This window comes from Strix aluco, chromosome 2 (assembly GCF_031877795.1).
Source record: "Strix aluco isolate bStrAlu1 chromosome 2, bStrAlu1.hap1, whole genome shotgun sequence".
NCBI classification, from domain to species: Eukaryota; Metazoa; Chordata; class Aves; order Strigiformes; family Strigidae; genus Strix; species Strix aluco.
In genome coordinates, this window is record NC_133932.1 from 112013744 (window position 1) to 112033273 (window position 19530).

Below are 19530 nucleotides of genomic sequence, written 5' to 3' on the forward strand. Positions count from 1 at the left end.
TTGGGCAGGAAGAATGGAAGCAACTGCTTTCTTGTCCCTACAGTCTATATGTAAGGTTGCCAGTTCTATTAAATATTGCTTTGCTCTTCTTATCAGCAGGGAGGAAATATCTTTCAGGATGCAAAGATATGATAGGTCTGTTTAGGATCAGGAAGAACTGTTTCTCTTTGTGTCAAATTGGCACACAGTCTGGGATTTTCCTCTTGCAGCATCAGGGAAATGCAATTTCAGAGATTCTTATATTAAGAATGCAAAATTTATAGCAAATTCCAGCCTAAGGTTGGTGTCTGATGCTTAGAAGCACCACAAATAAAAGTGATAATTATTAGAAATTAAAACCATGATTACTAGACCTTACACCTATAAGATAGAAAGATCTGAACTCTATTCTTGCCTCCCTTGGTGTGTTCTACCATCTCTGAAGGAAAGAAATCACTTACCCTGAGCTAATGTTTAATATGGATATGTGGCATGGGAAGACAAATGTTGGGGCCTCTGGTTAGAGATAAACAAGCTTGGATCAAGGTTTCACAGTGGATATTTCCACGTTTAATAAGCCTTTTATTATATCTAATCCTTTGCTATTCTTGAAAGCAAAAAGGTTTTGGCAAACTATAAGCTGAAAGACTAAAGTTGCCTCCACTGTAGGTTTAGGTTTATTTTTTAATTTACCTTGCTGGAAGATAAGCTTTAGTATTTTATTACTGATATAAGTGTTCAGATTTTTATTGCTACAATGTAAGTGCAGAACTACCCTCAGATATGGATTAGGAGTGAGCATTCATGACTTTAACAAGCTTCTCTAAAATGAGAAAATACTAGAAGTCATGTTTAACATCTTCAGTCAAATTTTGCATCACAGATCTTCCTGAACTTTTCCATATGACATTAATGACCTGGAAGCAACTAACTAGGATTTCAAAACTGAACACAGATTTCAAGTGTCTACTAGCTGTACATCCCTTCCCGAATGAATAAACTATTGAATAAATAGAGCACAGTGCAAAATCAGTATCTTTGAGTCAGCTGTGGTCCAGGCAGGATTTCTAGTTCCAAATGACTTTACGTGAGGTCAACAGGTTTCTTAGACACTCCCTGTCACCAAGAATTTGGTGACAAAAGATCGAGGCTAACTTCGATCCGCTGGGTTTATTATTTGGAACAACTGGGCATAGTTTTTATACTTCAAAAACAAAACTAAGCTGCCTCTGTTCATGAGCAATGTTAAATACACATCATCTTCACCTTAGTTGTATTTATCCGTAGTAAGACGTGCTCACATTCTCTGTGCCCATTTACGCACTAAAACACCTACAAGGGACTGCAAATGGATTCCCAGAGAATTCTAATTTCCATAAATTATAACTAAATCTCTTGCCAATACTCAGGGAAAAAATATTAAATAAAAAATAAAAAAAATATCTGTCAACACTGGTCGCTAGCTACTTTACAGAAAACAAAAACTTTTATAGACATGCAGCAGATGATTCAAATCAGCTGACTGAAACTGCTGGTGACCCCAGCTGTACCTCCCACCCCTCTAATGGACCTTTCTTTTCCAGAGACTGGGACCTGATGCATTTGGGAACAACTTCGGAGCTGCTGAAGTTTTTGGACAGCACATCAGGCAAACTAAGTCAGATTTCAGGTAACTTTGAAATGCCACAGGTCTTCAGGGTCCAAAGTCAAGGAGGTGACAAATAAGAGGTGACCAGGGAACGTGTCTGAGCACTGGGTCCTGACTGCCTACAGCACTCAAATCATTAGCTTGGCCCCAACTAATTTTTTGGCTCACTCTAACTTCTACCCAGAAAATGTATAGGCATGGTCCAAGGGACAGTTCACTGAAGACACATTCATGAGACTGAATCAAATTAATCTCTCTCCAGTGTTACACAAGAAAGTTGTGCAGGTGTTTTCATGCCATACCCCAGCACACACAGAACACATCATTTTGTGGGTAGCCCTCAGATTCCAAACAATCTGAACTAAACTGACAAAATAGTAATGATAACTTAAGGTGAAACAGGAACCATACAGGCTTCAGGGAAGAGCTGGACTAAGTGCTATGTAGGATGAATGAAGACACTCTGCTCTAGCAGGTGCTAACCTTAGCAGTATGAACATTGGCCAGTCCCGGCTATTTGATTTTATTTAAAACTGCAGACATACCTGCTCTCTCCCGTTTTGTTTGTTGTCAAAAATCTTATCTATGGGATATCTCAGTATTATTTCAACTGTGTCTAGCCAGTTGTTTCATGCACTCTTGTATGTCTATCACTGATCATGACTTCTTCAAGAAAAAGATGAAAATTGTTTGTATGGTGGTCAGCACGTTGGGATTATGACAAAAAGTGAGGCCACAGCCTATCAACACTATATAATAATTAAACAATAGTGTATTAATGTGTGTTAATAAGAGACATACTGTGATTTGCTTACCTTAGGAGCTTGTATGCACCTAAGATAGAACTTCAAAGACAGGTAAACTATGTTTTTGCATCTAGAAGACTATTCAGAATTACACTAGTCTTAAAATCACTTGCCAGAGAGACGTTTCAAAAAGGGAAGGGTTAGAATCTAAGACATCATTTAGAAATCTTGCATGCCTCTAAAAGAAGCCTTGGCCAGGATGTTTTGATTTGCACATGCAAGAACATAGGGCAGCAGACAGAGGCATAATAAGTTAAAGCAGTTAAATATGTCATCTTAGCTTTGAAAGGAAAGGTAGCTACTACAAGCTCAGGGAAGCAGTGCCTTACAAATATTTTTGCAAAGGAACTTGCTTATGTACTTTCTGTATGTGTTCAAGGAAACTTGTTACTTTTTGAAATATAAAAACACTATTTAAAAATAATATTTTGGTACTGATTTTTACTTCTAATAGAAAGCTAATTTGTATTCTCAAACTATATTTCTACTAAGCAAAAGATGTCAAAAGTGTTGTTACTGTTATATAGGGATTAAGTCATAGCCAGCTAAATCTGATTGATTCTCAAATTCTTAGAGACACAGCACAACTCAGCATACTGTCCTAACTGGGTTACACCTGATGAATATGCATGGTAATGTCAGCATCCTTTGAATACTTACCAATTTATCTAAATACTTACTAATTCAATCACATGCATGACATAAGATTTAAAAAAATAGAACAAGAAACCTTCGACTTTTCTGTCATGAGAAAAAGTGCTTACAACTATCTTTTTGATTCTCATAGAAAAAACAATAGTAATTATTCAGAAAGGATCACAAACAAGAAAAAATCTCACACAGTAGTATCAAAGGCTGCCAACCCATCAAAAAAATCTTTCACACACTGCAGATAAGAGAAAGGAACAAGGACCTCGAGGGCAGCAAATTCACTCCTTCACTGTAACATGTAGCTACATCATACAAGCTCTTTCATAAACTATCTTTAGTTTATGAAAGGATTTTCATGAAACCTAGCTCATGAAATGTGTATTCAGTTTATGAAAATGTGATCGAGTTGCTTGCCTCCAACACAGCTTTGGAAGGTCCTCTGAAGGTTAAAACCCTTTTACTTTCCAATCCAAATGTATTCTTCAGCAGTCTTTACTGCTTCATTTTTTGCAAACGTTGCCCTTAGGTTTACACAATTCTTCTTCCTTCTGTTGACCTTTTGATATTCCAGCTATCCCTATTTTACTAGGCTAAGTAAATCAGCTCTCTGGCTTTTCTTATGTGGCAAAACAGTAAAAGAGATTGCCTTTTGGGTTTTTACTGATTTCATACACTGATTTTACCTTTTCTGCAAGTGCATAGCCAAAACTGTCAGCAACATTCTAGACAAGTTCTACTCACTATTTGCATAGTAACGTTAACGTTACCTTATTTCAATGGAAATACCTCTTCTGATGTACTTCTAGAACTGTGTTTTCCTTTTTCTTAGCTCCATATTCTATGATTTTGCAAAAGAAAATTTCAGTGATAGATGGTCTTTCACCTCCTCAGGCATTTCCAAAAGATGAACCAACAGTCTCTAGCATATATTCTCAAGAACATGAACTCCATGTACTGTTATGTTATAAAATATTTATGTAACATATTACATTGTATATTATTTATACTAATGCAGGTTTGAAACTCATCCAGTACATCCTGATTGGTATTTCAGTCACCTGCCCAACTATATTTCCTATCCACAGATTTTTACAGAGCACTCCCTTTTGGAGAAAAGTGTATTCTCTGCATCTTTCCCAAACCATCATCCTGTGCTGGAGTGACCAATGAAAGTAAGAAGGAGCTTGAGGCACAAAATGCATATATACTTGCTAAACAGAGGGAAATTTGAGAGCAGTACCATTTTCACTCTCCTTTGGAAATAAAACATGTTCTTTAGTGAGATTCCTTATCACTGACATCTGAACATTTGTTGTGACTGAATTATACCCACTGTTCTCATTCACTCTTGTAAATCCTAATCCCGCCTTAGAAAGAACCACCCTCAAAAGACCTAGTAGATAGATTGATGTTGAGACAGTGATGAATCAGGCCTTCTGTTTTTTATCTCTACACAAATAGTCCTCCCAAAGGACTAAGGACTTATATGAAAAGTGTCACCACAGGCTTGCTGTACTTTTTATACTGTTTTTCAGTAATTCATTATTTACCAAAAGAGAAAAGACACTGACCTAGAATAACGTTTGGCTTTATCCTGTGTGACCATTTCTTCAGTTGCACCACTGGAACTTCTACCAGAATTGAAGCCAAGTGTGCTGCTGTGTCCTTCCCCAGCTGAGCTGATCTCAACCAGGAATTGATGACCAAGCAAAAAGCTTATCCTCTTTGAGCGGCAATTCTTATTGCATAAGGTAGAGATTAAACACCAACTTGGTAATTTATGGTTTCTTTTTACCAAAACAAGCTTGATTTCTACTAATGCTCATAAATTTATGAACCACAGTTAAAGCTCCCTTACTACAAAATGGGTTTGATTTGTTTTTAGACTGAATCAAAGGACTTTCAGTAAGGAATCCACCAACAAAGCAGTCTGAAATCAGTTGTGACTCAAATCCTGATATACTTCTATAGGTAAATGAGCTTTCTGTTCAGATAGTTGTAAAGTTTCTAGCTGAACATATGAAAAATGGAAGTAAAAACTAGAAGATATGCTGGTAGTTTAAAATAAGCATGACAGGGCTCTATAGCAATAAGCGCAAATGGCAGGCTCTCCTTTACCTAAAAATTGAACAGTCTCAGACTTATGAACGAGAACAGACTGAATAAGAGTATGTCTCGGGACATGCCAATTCATAAATATGAGTTATTTGCAAATGTTATTTAGAACTAGGCAAGAGGTTATTTAAAATCCATGTGGCTTGCTTTCCTGAATTCTGTCCTCAGCAAGGTTACTTTAGAAGTCCAGAGTATTTACAGGTTAAAGGAAGTTGTGAAAAAGTATGTGCAATCAATCAGAAGTCTCTGTTTTTCAGATACTAGGGTTTAAAAAGGCTGGATTGTGGAATTTCCACATTCCAAGAAGTCATTCAGGTAAATAGCCAGAGCCCGGAAGAGGGGTTTTTTTTGGTTTTTGAATTTGAGAAATAGAGATAGTGATAAGACTTTACTTAAACTGTCTTGGAAACATGTAAAAAGCATAAAGTGTTTGCAACACATTCAGATATGGATTGGGATAGGTTGTGACAAACAGTGCTATCTGTACATCTATCAGAACTGAAGGATGAAAACTCATATCTCACTAACTATTCTATCTTGCAGTCAGTTCTCCCTAGTAATAATCTCACACAGAAAGAGGGCTCATAGCTATTATGTTACTAGATAAAACAATTGTGCTTATGTTACCCAACCTTTCTTTCATTTGAGATAAACTGAAAAAGCAGATCATTCCCAAGCAGCAATTTTCAAAACAGATTACAAAATGAACATTTGTTATAATTTAGCTGAGGTCTTGCTTCCTCTACTCATTCCTGAAGTTCTGCCAACTCACATGTCCAGGGAAACAGATGTTCCTCTGACTTACTTTCATCAGATGCCCATAGATTAATTTTTCCAAGAAGCAGCCTGGAAATATGCCACTTTTTCTCCAATCACAGTTGTTTTGACAATTATTACTCTTAATGTCATTCATAAGAAATCAAACCTATTGTTGCACTTAGTATCTATAATAGGATTCACAAACTGGTCTAACTTGGAGTTTGAAGTTCTACAAGATGCAGTGCTGCTATAAATACTTTGAAAGTAAATTCCTATAAACTTTAGAAGGTAATGTCTAACACAGGGGTCTGATCTATAGCAAAAGGATAATGAAGAATTTACTAGAGAAATGCTCGAAATTATAGTAAGACCAGCAGTTATAACTGAGATTGCCTGCATCTCAGAATCAGCCTCCCCTTTGAGATATGATTGGATCAGGCAAGGCTAGAAGGTCAGAGGATGCCTCAAGACCTCTAACAGATCTAAGAACTCCAGCTGTATTGACCCCACAAGATGGCTACCATAACAATGTATGCTTTGTCCAACACAAGCTGACTATTAGTCTAGAGGTACAGCAAGGACAGCTGTAGTAAAGAATACGAGATTATAAAAAAGCACATCTAACAGGGAACTCAAGCTCATGCCTCAGCTGGAGCAGAGATACAGACATTCAGTGCCCAGTTTTACAGAAGTATCTATGATAGAAATCCTCTCCGATGGAAGATGACATTTAGAATCAATTTCCATAAAACAGCCACTCGCAGTGGATAAAAGATTCCTCCAATCAAAAGTTACACTTAGTGAGGGTGACAATACAGCAACAGAATTTGGTTACATCTGTCGAAGACAGAATAATCAAACAACTTTGTTCTTACTTATAGATTGTATCTGAGTGCTACAGCTTCCCCAGTGCTATTTTCTGCCTGGATTTGCATGTATTGGATTTTGAACATCAAACCAGAATCCTTTGAAAATTGTTCTGGTATCCCTCAGCTACATAACATCCATGACGTCTGAAGACCACCTATCTTGCATTCTTGGATGATTCAGATGAGACATCCATTCTGACCTCAAGACTCCTGTGATCAAGATAATTCTCAAGACAGAAACAAGGAACAGCATCCTTTCTCCCTCTTTCTTGGACCCAACTACTAAATGAGTTCTTCAAGGGGTATCTAGGGACCCAAGCGTAAATGCACGTCATAAACCGAATATGGCAAACGGCACCATAGATATACCTTTTAACACAAGGCCTGAACATTTAAGTATTACAGACAGTGAATAATGACTGTGAGCTCATTTACCACAAACCAAACATATCAGAACTGCCAAACTGCAACAGAGGATGTCCAAAAGAAAATTTGCTGCAGTTACCCAACAATCCTAGTTGAGGTAACATGGAAAGAATGTAAGTCTTTATTAGCCTCCTTTCAGGATTTAATCAGCAATTCATCTAAATTTAAACAAACACAAATTTCCAGTCTATTTAAACACTCTGCTACTCTTTCCAGGAAATTAGTGAAACCTCTCATCAAAACAAGATTTAAAAGAAAAAAGCCTCCTGTGAATTTTAAGTATGCTTGGAGGTTCAGGTAGGTGGATGTGCAAAAGTATGTATTTTCATGGCTAAAGGCACAAAGCAAACTTAGGTACAGAGATGAAACTACAGAAACAAAGCTTACAATTTTAAATCTCAGATGCAATATATTCTCATGTTTCCTCAAATTTATATGATGATCAGACTGCTCCTGATATTTAAAATGGGGAAATTCTGTATAAAATAAAGGAAATTAAATGAAAGGACAAAGTAATCTCTTTAAAGAGATGAGTTTTGTGAAAACATAAAGGGGGAAGGAAATTGAAGATGAGGATAGTAATCCAATTTTGAAAGACTAATAGATAATGACCTGTAACATTCATCTCTTTGGCAGGATAGACCCCTGAGATACTTCGCTTGTGAAAGGCATCAAGGTAGAGTACAACCAATTAACCACAACACTCAGAGCCCCATTATGTAGCCAGTTTTCTACCTATTTAGTTGTCCGTCCACTCAGAATGTAGTGTTCTAACTCTGATACATGAGTATTATGGGACACAGCGTGGAAACATCGCCAATGTCAAGGTAAATTACGTTCACTGCTCTCCCTGTGTTGACAAATCTAGTTGTTTTATCATAGAAAGCAAACAGGTTGGTCAGGGATGATTTAGCTTTTGTAAATCCATGCTGACTGTTCTTAATTACCTTCTCCTTCATGCGACCAGAAATGTGTTCCAAAAGGACTTGCTACATGTTTTTGCAAAGAACAGAAGAAAAGCTGACCAGCTTATGGTTGTCTGCTTTTGTGGACTGTTTTAAAGGTGGGTGGAACATTTGCCTTTCTCCAGGCACCTGTGACCTGCCCCAATTTCCTTGCCCTTTCAGAGATAATAGTGATCGGCCTTTACAATGACTATGTATTATTGACTAGTATGGGACAAGTTGCCTTAAAGAATCCTTGATTCAATCCTCATCCACTTCTGGTAGCTCTCCATGAACCCCTTCATTAAAGACAGAGGCTTGAGAAACCCTGGTGAAGACTAAGGCAAAGGAGGTATTGAGCATCTCAGTCTTATCTGTCACTAAATCAATCATCCATCCCATTCAGCAACAGGCCACATTTTCTACTAATGAAGTGGTAGAAGCTCTTGTTGTTCTTATTATCTCTTCCAAGTCTCATTTCCAGTTGAGTGTTGGTCTTCCTGACAACATTCCTTACATGTTCAAGCAATGTTTATAAATTCTTCCTTTCTAGCCTGCTTCTACTTCCACCTCCTATGTACTCTCTTTTTGCGTCAGAGCTCTACTATAATTTCCTTGGTTAGCCAAACAAGTGCCTTGATAAATTGACTTTTTTTTTCCTGTTCTTGCACGTGGACAATGCTGTTCTTTAAGGCCTGCCACCTTTCCAGACCTCCCTTGACCTCCACGTATGTATGTGGAGGGATCCATGGGATCCTACCTATCAGTTTCCTGAATAAGCTAAAATCTGCACTCATGAAGTTTGTACTCTGCTACTCTCCATCCTCACTTCCCTCAAGATCTTGAACTCCACTATTTCATGGTAATTACAGTCAAAGGTGCCATTACTACATGCAAAAGCAGTTCTTGCTTGCTAATGAATAGCATATCCAGCTGTGTGTCACTCTTAGTTGGTTCATTCTGTATTAATCTTGACTGCTTGCATCCCACTTTGTTGCACTTCCAGAGGATGTCAGGAAGGCCTTTAGGATCCCCCTGAGAACCAGGGTTTGTGATCCAGACATTTCCTCATACTGTTTAAAGAATGTTTCTTCCTTTGCCTCACCCTGAATGGGTGGTCTGTAACAAACTCTCACCATGATGTCGCCCTTACTGGATTCTCCTATCATCCTGTCCTGGAAGTTATCAACCAGACTGTCATCCAACCCATTGAAGAGCTCCACACATCTGAGCTGCTCCTTCACAGAGAAGGCAACACTCCTTCCTTGCTTTCTCTGCCTATCTTTCCTGAGGAACTTGTATCCGTGCATCACAGCACTTCTGTCATGCAGTGCAGGCTGTCTCACCAAATCTCATTTACTCCAGTGACATCATAGTTTTGTGATTGCATGTGGAGTAATTTCTACTGCAGGTTACCCAAGCTGTACGCATTTGTGGACATATTTACTTGAGGTGGGTGGTTCTGTCTTCTCTCTTGTCTTGTCACCCTGCACCCTTTTCTTTTGACCTCATCCATCACCACTCCACTTAAATGTGCATTGTAATCTCCCTCCCACATAATTCCTAAAGAACTCTTTTCATGTCTCCTTTTACAGCCAACATTGCAGATGCATCCAGCTCTTATTAAGAAGCATACTTATGTGTATACCCTAATGTAAATCTGAAATCCTAATTAAGCTGCTATCAGTGAAGCTCTTGACATGTGTGATACCCTCAACATCATATTCGTAGCATGAGACTGATTAAACAGAAGCATAAAGTTCAAGATCATAACCAGGTTGTCTCTAAATCTTTCAGGTGCACTATAGACAGTGTTATTCTATACTTCCAAATTAAATATCTTTGCATATGTTTTCCCTTAAAGTATTAATTTAAATCTGTAGTCAGATAGTCTTGTTATACTAAAAACTGTTATAACAGTTCCTATTTTTAGAAAGCTGTATCAGTGTTTGTATGCTGAATTCTACAAATATGTGTCATTCAGACCTTCCTAACAAAACATTGTCTAAACCAAGAAAAAACAGAAACAAACACAATAAATCAACTGATTTAAAATGAAAATGCAATTTATTAAAGTGACAGGAATATAGATTTTTTTTTTCCACTACAACTAAACCAACATGTTTTATTTCAGAACATTTCTACTAAAGTCAAAGATCAGAAAGGCACTTGAATTATTTCAAGCATAAACAACAAAAGTTATATACTCAGAAAAATCACCTTATAGCATCCATATATAAAACCAGATAGACATCTAACTGAAGTTATTAAGAACTATGATCCTCTGCATTACATCTAAACCTTTTCCTCGATGCTCAAAAGAAAAAGCTTTCTCAAAACTGTTGATTTATTACCCATATCTCTCAAAATCTTATCCATAAACTCCTTCAAGATATTCTTAGTCTTCATTTTGCTTTTAATAATTTAAAATTCAATCATTATTGCACAGCGATTATATGCAATTTTACATCCCATTAACCCTGCTTTGTTTTAATTATAAAGATCCTTTGTTAGATTCCTTTAAATGATCCAGTTTATAATTTCAGGTTATCCTAGGGAGCACTTTAATTCAGCTACACATTCATCAACTGTTTATGTCCTGTTAATTGTTGACAACTGCACAATTGCATTCTCTAGCTATGATTGATGAACTGCATTCACAAGTTTAGCTATTAAGCAGAATAAATATTTATAACAATTTCCAGTTAAAGGATTGTTATCTTTATACCCAAAAGGGTAAATTAAAAACAAATGGGCTGATTGCAAAGGAGAGCATTCTAGTAATGCATACACACTTGGTTCTAAAACACCTTTCTGAAAAAAGTATATGGAGGAACATGTGTCTAAGGGCAGTTTGATTAGACATTCCTTTGGATTTAAGCAGCAGTTCTTAAACACTACTTTGTTTTGAAAAGTTATTTTTAGAGGGGAGTAGAGGGTCCACTAATACCTGACCACTAAAACTATACAGATGTAGGATTTGTTCAGAACGAGCATTTTATCAATAGTGAGCATGAAATAATATCTGAACTCACAAGCCTGTCTGAGAAAATAAAAAAGGTCAAAATGGCATTGTATTACTATCCAAGAACATAAGCTTACTATAAATATTCAGTCTATTACCATGTAATATTTATTGCATAATGTGCAGTACATGACCCACTAAAGTAAGACCTATTATGGTGTAAACTCCTATTGCCACTTCGTAGTAAGAAGAATTTCCAGTGAAAGGACTACATTTCCAAATGCTATATTGCAGTGTAATTCCAGTGTGCACAGGGAATCTAAGAGAATTTACACTAACCAAAAACTGGGTAATAAGCTACATGCTGCTGTTTTCTAAACTTCGTTTTAAATGAATGCATGATTTAATGACGGAAATATCAGCTAGACAAAAAATATTCTATAATAAAGAGAAGATCTGATACTCTGGTAATGACATACCATTGGTGAAAAAAAGAAACCATACATAAAATGAACATTTCTTCAACAGGCGTATTGCTATTTTTTTTTTTTTTTCAGCTGCACATATCAATACATCTGTATTCAAATGGATTTAATGTATTGGCCAATACAAGTCACACACATTACCCATGTGGCTCCATTTGTCTTTGTCATTCCACTACCAGGAAGGCCAAAGAGTCCCCCTTTGCTGCCCAGCTTGCTGGCTGGAAGTACTGACAAACATTGCACAGAGTAAAAGATAGATATAGCATTATAATAACCTGAGGATTGATAATAAAGTATCTTAACAATTTGCAAAAGCAAGGCAGCTCTTATAAACGTAATATCCTGTGTGTTTTACAGGACTCAAATTGGACCAGAAAGTCTAGATAAAATAATTCCTCATGAAACGATAGTATAGAGAAGTGCATCTGTACAATGAATGCTGTGCTTCTAAAACAGATGGAGCAGCAGATGGGTTTACAGATTGGGCTCCCTGGACTGTCTGGGTAAAACAACCTTCCTGCTCTGGAAAACGGTGGTTCAATTCTCAAATAAACCAAAACCTCTAACAGTTCATGGGAGCTGTATTTCCTTCTGTCAATAAACAAAATTTTCAGAATTTACACATTTCCAAATTAAATATTTACTATATAAAGTAACTATACAATAAATCTCTTAATTAAAATGGCGTTTTCACAATCTTTTTGGAACAGATGGTGAGGAAGTATTATCACCCAATGGAATAAATGCAAAATGACTACTTGTTCAAAAGCTTTAAAATTAATTACCTTCCTTCATTGATGAGCTCAATAAATGCAAGTCCTGCATTCTTCTGAATAGAATTTTGCCATTCCTAAGAAAATAAAATATAACATGATCAAAACCCAAGGATTTTTAACCACATTTCTGAAGCTGACCCTGATGACTTCCTAAGGAGCTTGAATTTAGGCTGAACTTCTTCATGCTTTGCTTTTTTTTTTTTTTTCTCTCAAAGAAGAATGACCTGCTCATTTAAAAAACGTAATTCATTCTGATTTTCAAATAAATTTTAGGTGGTTATGTTCTCTGTTTCACCCTTAAGCAAGCTTTGGTTTCCTTGTCTAGAGAATATGAAAACACATTTCATTTCTTCAATTCATACAGTTGCCCAACGAACATATTAAGTGCAACAAAGTGAGGCAGCAGTAGTTTCTTCACATTTCTTCACTGTTACACCTGTACATTTTATCATATAGGGCAGGCAATAATCTGTGTACTGTCCATCCCTCTTTGAGTTCAATCTTTGTTCCTTCTTCATTATAAGTGAAAACAAAAACAGTAGCTAATGACAAACTGAGGTTTTAAAATTCTTTTACTATTAACATGGATTTCCAACATAAACTTTCAAAACTGATTTAAACCACCTAATAGATATTAAAAGATAACAACTTTTACTTCATATATCACTAAGTTAAAGAGAAAATTCTCAATGCATCACAAACAGCTTTTTGTCATGCAACCCACTGCGTCTATCATGCCAACAGACTTGATACTTGAGATGAAGAAAGGTTGAGATATCTCTCAATTACTTTTTTGGGGCTAATTCCTTAAAATTTTTTTAAAGAGTAATAATCATTTCCTTTTCATCATACAGGAAAAAAATCAAAATGCAGTAGCTGGATTACAATTCAGAGAGACATTTTCTAGTCTGAGACTTCATGCTATAAACAAAAATGCGTAGAGAGAGTTAGTGTTACAGAACTATAATCCTTTACATTACATTTTTTTCAAGACTAAAAGATCAGGCAGAAACTCCCAATGCTTTTTTCCTGATATGGGCAAAAAAGAAGATAGCTTTGCACAGATAAAAAAAAATTCTCAATGAATAGTTGTGAAAACTAGTCACTAATCAGCAAGGTGCTTCTTACTAATCCTATGAATATTCACAGATCTGACCAAGTCATGCATCTTAAAAAAAACCCCAACAACAATAATCTTGTACACATGATTGGTTTTATGAGAGGCAAGCTACTAAAATACCCAAATAATGAACATACTCTTAACCCATTACTGAGCAGGTAGGTCCTGATTAGGGAAGATAGAGTATCAGCACTCAAGCCTTGAGCTTGTGGGCTAGAAAACCATTGTAACATGCCCTTTCTTCAGTGCTGATGAGTGTGTTCTTTTCCAGATCCAGTAACTGAAGTGAGCCTAATGATCTAATTTTTGGAAGCAATTAAATCACATTGGTATAATACAAAGTCATTCTGAGAAATTAAGAAGGAAAGGATTCAATTGCGTAAACATAGGCGCCTAGCGCCATTTTTAAAAACAATAATCTGGGTTAGAGATAGTATTTGAGGTGTAGCATTATTATATTTTTTTTTTAAACACAGACTTTTACTGTACACTACAAAAATCCCTATTAGCATTTTCTTTTGAGGTGCTTTTCTGCACCACAGCTGCTGACTTTGCAGTCAGGAAAGCAGAACTGGTGTCACTATGATTCAGGAAAGAAGTTGAAAAGAGAGAAGCAGAGGAAAAATAAAATGGCTTCCTAAAACAGCTATAGGACAGCAGGCTAATCAACTTTTTAAAGAGAGACAGAGGGTCTACCTGTGTCTGTAAAAGACCAAGAGATTCTTGCAAGTCTTTTGTCGGATCTTCCTGCTCACTGCAAATGTCTCAGATACTGCAGAACATCCAAAATGTCTAACTGGATTTTAGGTGAGAGATTTTAAGGTACTTAAAGAGCCATTAGTATCTATGTGGAAACAAACAAATCTCTCCTTAGGTCTCCATAGGTGGAAAATCTCATCAATTTATCCAAAGTAATTATTCATGATAAAAATGTGTGAAACCTGCCCAATTATCTACCAAAAAGTAGTGGAAAATAATGCAGAACCAGAAAGAAACCAGGATTCATGGTTCAGGCACTGCTTCACTACAAACTTGCTACTAAAAACTTCAGTACAAACTCCCAACCCTCCACTAATCCACAAACAAGGGAATAATTATTACTACAATTTCCCCTCAGTTTTAGGCATAATTTAACAGATTCACAATGCTGAGAGGTGAACTGCACTTGAGAAGAGGCACCTGGTTTTCTTTTTTCCACCAAAGACCCAAACAATATACTGAAATACTTAGAAATGCCAGCAATACAGTTGCCTTTGCAATGGCCATTCAGGTCACTGCATGCACTTTAAGAACTGGATTAAGTTGCGGAGTTATATGCTCAAAGAATGTGCAGCGATTTTGTTTATATTATCTTAGATTCGACAGAAAAATCTTTCTCACACTCAAGATGCAAGAAGCAGAAAGATAAACTCCAAATGTAATGGATGTAGTGATGGTGGTTGGAAAATTTATGCTATAGGCAAGTAGAATCATGGCATAGACATTCGGTTATTAGCAGCTAAGTGCTTGAATGACTACACTACATCTCAGGTAGCTTTAGTGTAGTTTATATCCTGAATCTTCTGGGCCTTAAAACAAGAGCTGAGAGACATTTCTGTGCCTCAAAAATGCTGATGCCAATTACATGCTGAAGTAATAGAAGACTTTGACAAAATCATGTACCAGATTTCTTCTATACAAGAAGAATGCATTGACCTTTCTTCCCTTGGGGGTCCTGCTTGATAGGGCAGGGGGGATGATTATTGCTGCCAGCAGTGCACCTCTCAGAACAAGGTAGGGTATAGAAGACTTGAAGATAGAGGCACATTTAGAGACTAACACAGGCAGTGTTCAAGAATGATAACACTTACTACTTCTTTGTACTGAAAACAGAATGAAGATATCAAATTTCATTTTTAACTTTATTCATGTTGAAACAAATCAAAAAATTGTCTTCATACACAATAATGAAACATTATAACTTTAGACAGTCAGTTCAATTACTGTCCAGTATGGTTATGTTCTAAATATTTTATATTATGCAAACTTCTATTGAAGACATCAAAAATGTACTAAACTATTAGGATACTGGCAATTGCCACCTCCCTGCCCCCAACCTCTTGTTCTCCTCCTCTATTCCATCATTGCTTGAGAAACATCACTTCATCCAGAAAGCATCAGTACATGTTCCCTGACAGAAGGTTCAGACTGAATCCAGTTATGAAACTGTCCATGCAGAGAAGGGCAGGAGATGAATAAAACTGGGATGAGAGTAAAAGACTAAAAATTCTAAATAACAAACCATAACACAGTACAGATATTACTTGAAATTCAGTTGTTTTTCTTTTTTTACATTTTTCTTACTCTCTGATATTCTTACAACTTTTAGTTTTCAATGAACCTTCCTAGTCCCATTTCTTTAAAATTCTCCAATCCCCAGTACACAAAAAAAAAAAAAAAAAAAAAAAGGCCAGACAGTATTAACAAATTTAACATGTAAAATTGATACCAGAAAATCTGCACAGGTAAAAAAGAGTAGTGAAGGAGCAAAAAAGGAACAGCTAAGCCTGGCATGCTAAGAACTTTTTTTAGTTTATATTATACTCCTTTCCAAATCAACTTTGGTTTACTATTTTTAAATTTTTATTCATAATCATTAGAAAATTTATTTTAAAATATATTGTGATAATATTAAAAATTAAATAATAAATCTGACAGAATATCTTTATAAAAAAAAGAAATAATAATTTCTCAGTTTTCATAATTTATATGACAGCTCTTGCCCTTTTCACTTTCTTCAAGGAAGTCTAAAATTGTGCCACAAATTACAAGTTCCTCAACAAACTGCAGTTACTGAATGGACAGATACCTGGTGTAGTAATCACCCCGCAATTCTCCTTGCTGCTTTGGCAATTCTCTCTTCCCCAGGTCTTAAACTAATCTGAGTATTTTTTTTCCTTTTGTCATATTGAATAGTTATTGTATTTTCTAGTCTGAGATATTAATAACTCAGTTGATAGCTCAATTCCTCAATCAGTGTAGTTTAATCCTAACTTCTTGAGACAGATGGAATTCTATTATATTGGCTCTCTTCTTTCTAGACCCTTGAATATGTTTGGAGAAAAGTCTTGTATGGAGCTGAACAGGTGCTACCTTTTATCAGGAGAAGGAAGAGGAAATTTTATAAAAATGTGTTTGCAATTCACAACATGCATGTAATTTAGCTTGGGTTTGAACTCCATTTGTGAAGTTACCTTCTAAAATCATCAATAACGTGCTTTGCTTCATTGAAGAGGAAACATTCAAAGGAAATGTTACAAGATTGAAGGAAATGTTTCTTTATAGCAGAAAACCATGTCTGTTAAAAGTAGGTAAAAACAGAAAACCCAACTGATTTCAAGATACAGCCTCATAAATTTTTGAGCAGATTACTCATAAATTTCTGAGAAGATTATAGAGTTTTTAAGATCACAGGACTGTCCCTACCATTCCTAGAAGAATTTATCTAAAGATATTGGAGTCTTAAATCCTTCCATTATTGTTTGGAATGAGAATCAGATCCAAGAACTCAAATTTTACTGCCTTTATCCTTCTCTTACACTCACATGTATACTGCTGATATATGATAAATAAAATGTATGTTTGGTCTACTCTTTCAAGTAAATTTGGGATCAGTTTTAGGATTTTATGATAGGTCATCCATTTTAAAAGGAACTATGTCCCACGATAAGGAAATTGCAAAATGACTGACGACATCCTCCTGGAAGGCAAATCTGCCAGTATTGGAATACACCAGGCTTCTGGCCAAATCACAGAAAGGAAAAGAATGTGAAACTTTCACAACACTATTTATGTCAATATGAATTTAACAATGCAGCAAAGGTAATAGGAAGTTTTAGATTTCACTTTCACAAGACTAAAGCCTCATCTTTCCTCCGTTTTCTTCACTTGAAGTAACATGTTAATTTTTTGCTTTCTTGGAAACATATAGACCCACTGCCCTTCTGACCACCTGTGGTAATTGCCCAATTTATCTTGGAAATTAAGTCAAACGTTCCTGGGGGAACATTTCATTTGTATCTTAGAAAAAAAGAAAAAAATTTCACAATTACAAAAACATTTACATTATCTAAATAACTCTAGGGAAAATGCCAAATTTATTTAGATGATACATACCATATTAACATTCATCATCTTGTAGAAATTCTGCCTATCTTCTAATACAGACAGAAGATACGTGTTAGAAGATACCTGCATCTCCACAACTTCTAGAACTTACTTCCTGACTGGAAAAATAGTTCTTCATTTAAGAGACACTAAAATTATTACTAATAACATGTGTTGCTAGGTATGGCTATTAGTCCTAAAAGCCAGTCCACTTATTATTCAACCAACCTTTGATGTTAAAGGTGGACAACTAATTTGAAGTCTTCCAAAATGCATCATTAAAGAGAAGACATTTTGATGTACAGAAAAATACTCCTCACATTATCTCTATTTTATATATATAGTGAACCCCATCAAAACTATGGTAAATTTATTAATAATGATGGTCTTGAATAATGAGCTTTTGCACCCTTTCTCATCTCTTTAAGAAGTACCAGCTGACTTTTTCTGACTTTCTAGGTGTTTTCCTCTGATCTAAGATTCTTCTCAATTGTAGGCAACTTAATAGAGAAGTCAGGGGAAGACACCTTGCCATATATGGGGAAAGTAATTCATACAGTTTTCTGATCCTGCCTGTTTTGCCATGAATCTAGAGAAGGTTCAGATCAGCATCTCATTGATGTGTAATAAATGTATTCTTTGACATTTTTTGTCAAAAGTACTCTGACAGGGACAGGCAAGAGAAAGGACCAGAAGTTCCACGGTGAGTCTGGTGTAAGGAACGTACTGAAGAAGAGATCATGCTTATTACTAAGGGCAAAGCACAGAAGGAGTTTTCTGAGTGCATGGGGATCTGGAAGGACATCTCATGGAATAATCAAGAAAGTAAAATTGTCCAACAAGTAGGAAAAAATACACTGATGGTTTCCATTTGAAAGACAGATTATCAGAAGCAGATAGCAAAGAGATGAAGAGTGAGATTGGGCTGGAAGACATTCTACACATAAACAAGGAATTAATGCAGGAAAATTCTCTGACCTTCCACACAAAAAAAAAGGATAATACAAAATGATCATCTTTTGGAAAACTTCCAGAATTCTATAAAGCAAATGAGAAACACCAGAGGAAAACAAAACAAAAAACAACTGCCCCCCAACAAACCACTTAATTTCTAGAGCAAAAAAATATAAAGGAAAAACTTTTCTACTTCTCCTATAGCTTGTACTGAAGTTCATTTCTGATTTTGGAAATTACACTAAGTGTGTATAATAACCTATTTGTGTATAGGCCATGTTCTGGATTGTGAAGGGCCTCAAATCAACAACAGAACATAAGTACATGTTTAACCTGTACCATATTTGATAATGGATGAGGACACAGTAGAAATATTTCTCTCTTGTTGGACATTTTTATAGTCCAAATATGATTAAAATATTAGAGAAAGTACTCGCTTCAGCTACAAAGACTTTATTTATTGAACTTAAATTTGAGCCTGTGGTAAAAGTGGAAGTTACAAAGCCTCAATTTGGAGCTACATGATGACATTTTCATACACCTTTCTAGTGCTTTGTCCATTGTATGACAATCTGAGGGATTTTTTTTTTTTTGGTTTTAACTTACTTCTCTCCCAGCAAATACCAAAATTCCCTTCTTTTTTCTTGACTGCCACAGAGGCAGCCTTTCTTTCCTACAGCCCCAGACATCCTACCTGTCACCTACTATGAGCTGTTGCTTTCATAGCTACTCTAGAAGTATAATAATTTAAAAATTATTATTTTATTCAGAGTTACTTTTTATTTTGATGTGACTGTTTCCACCATTGCATGTATTGGTGAAAGGGAGCAAGCAGGAATATGGAGCTAGGCATGGAGAAGATATGATACCTCTACGAGTGTGATCTG

At 36.0% G+C, this 19530-nt stretch overlaps 1 protein-coding gene across 9 annotated transcripts in view; it reads right to left on the bottom strand.

Annotated features, from left to right (window-relative positions):
* Positions 1-19530, bottom strand: part of NBEA (neurobeachin) — a 514689-nt gene that overhangs the window by 239520 nt on the left and 255639 nt on the right. For all 9 annotated transcript variants that reach the window (XM_074815844.1, XM_074815841.1, XM_074815846.1 and 6 more), the window contains one exon: positions 12433-12497. In XM_074815844.1, coding sequence (XP_074671945.1) covers positions 12433-12497 — 65 coding nt within the window. The remainder of the gene's footprint in view (positions 1-12432; positions 12498-19530) is intronic.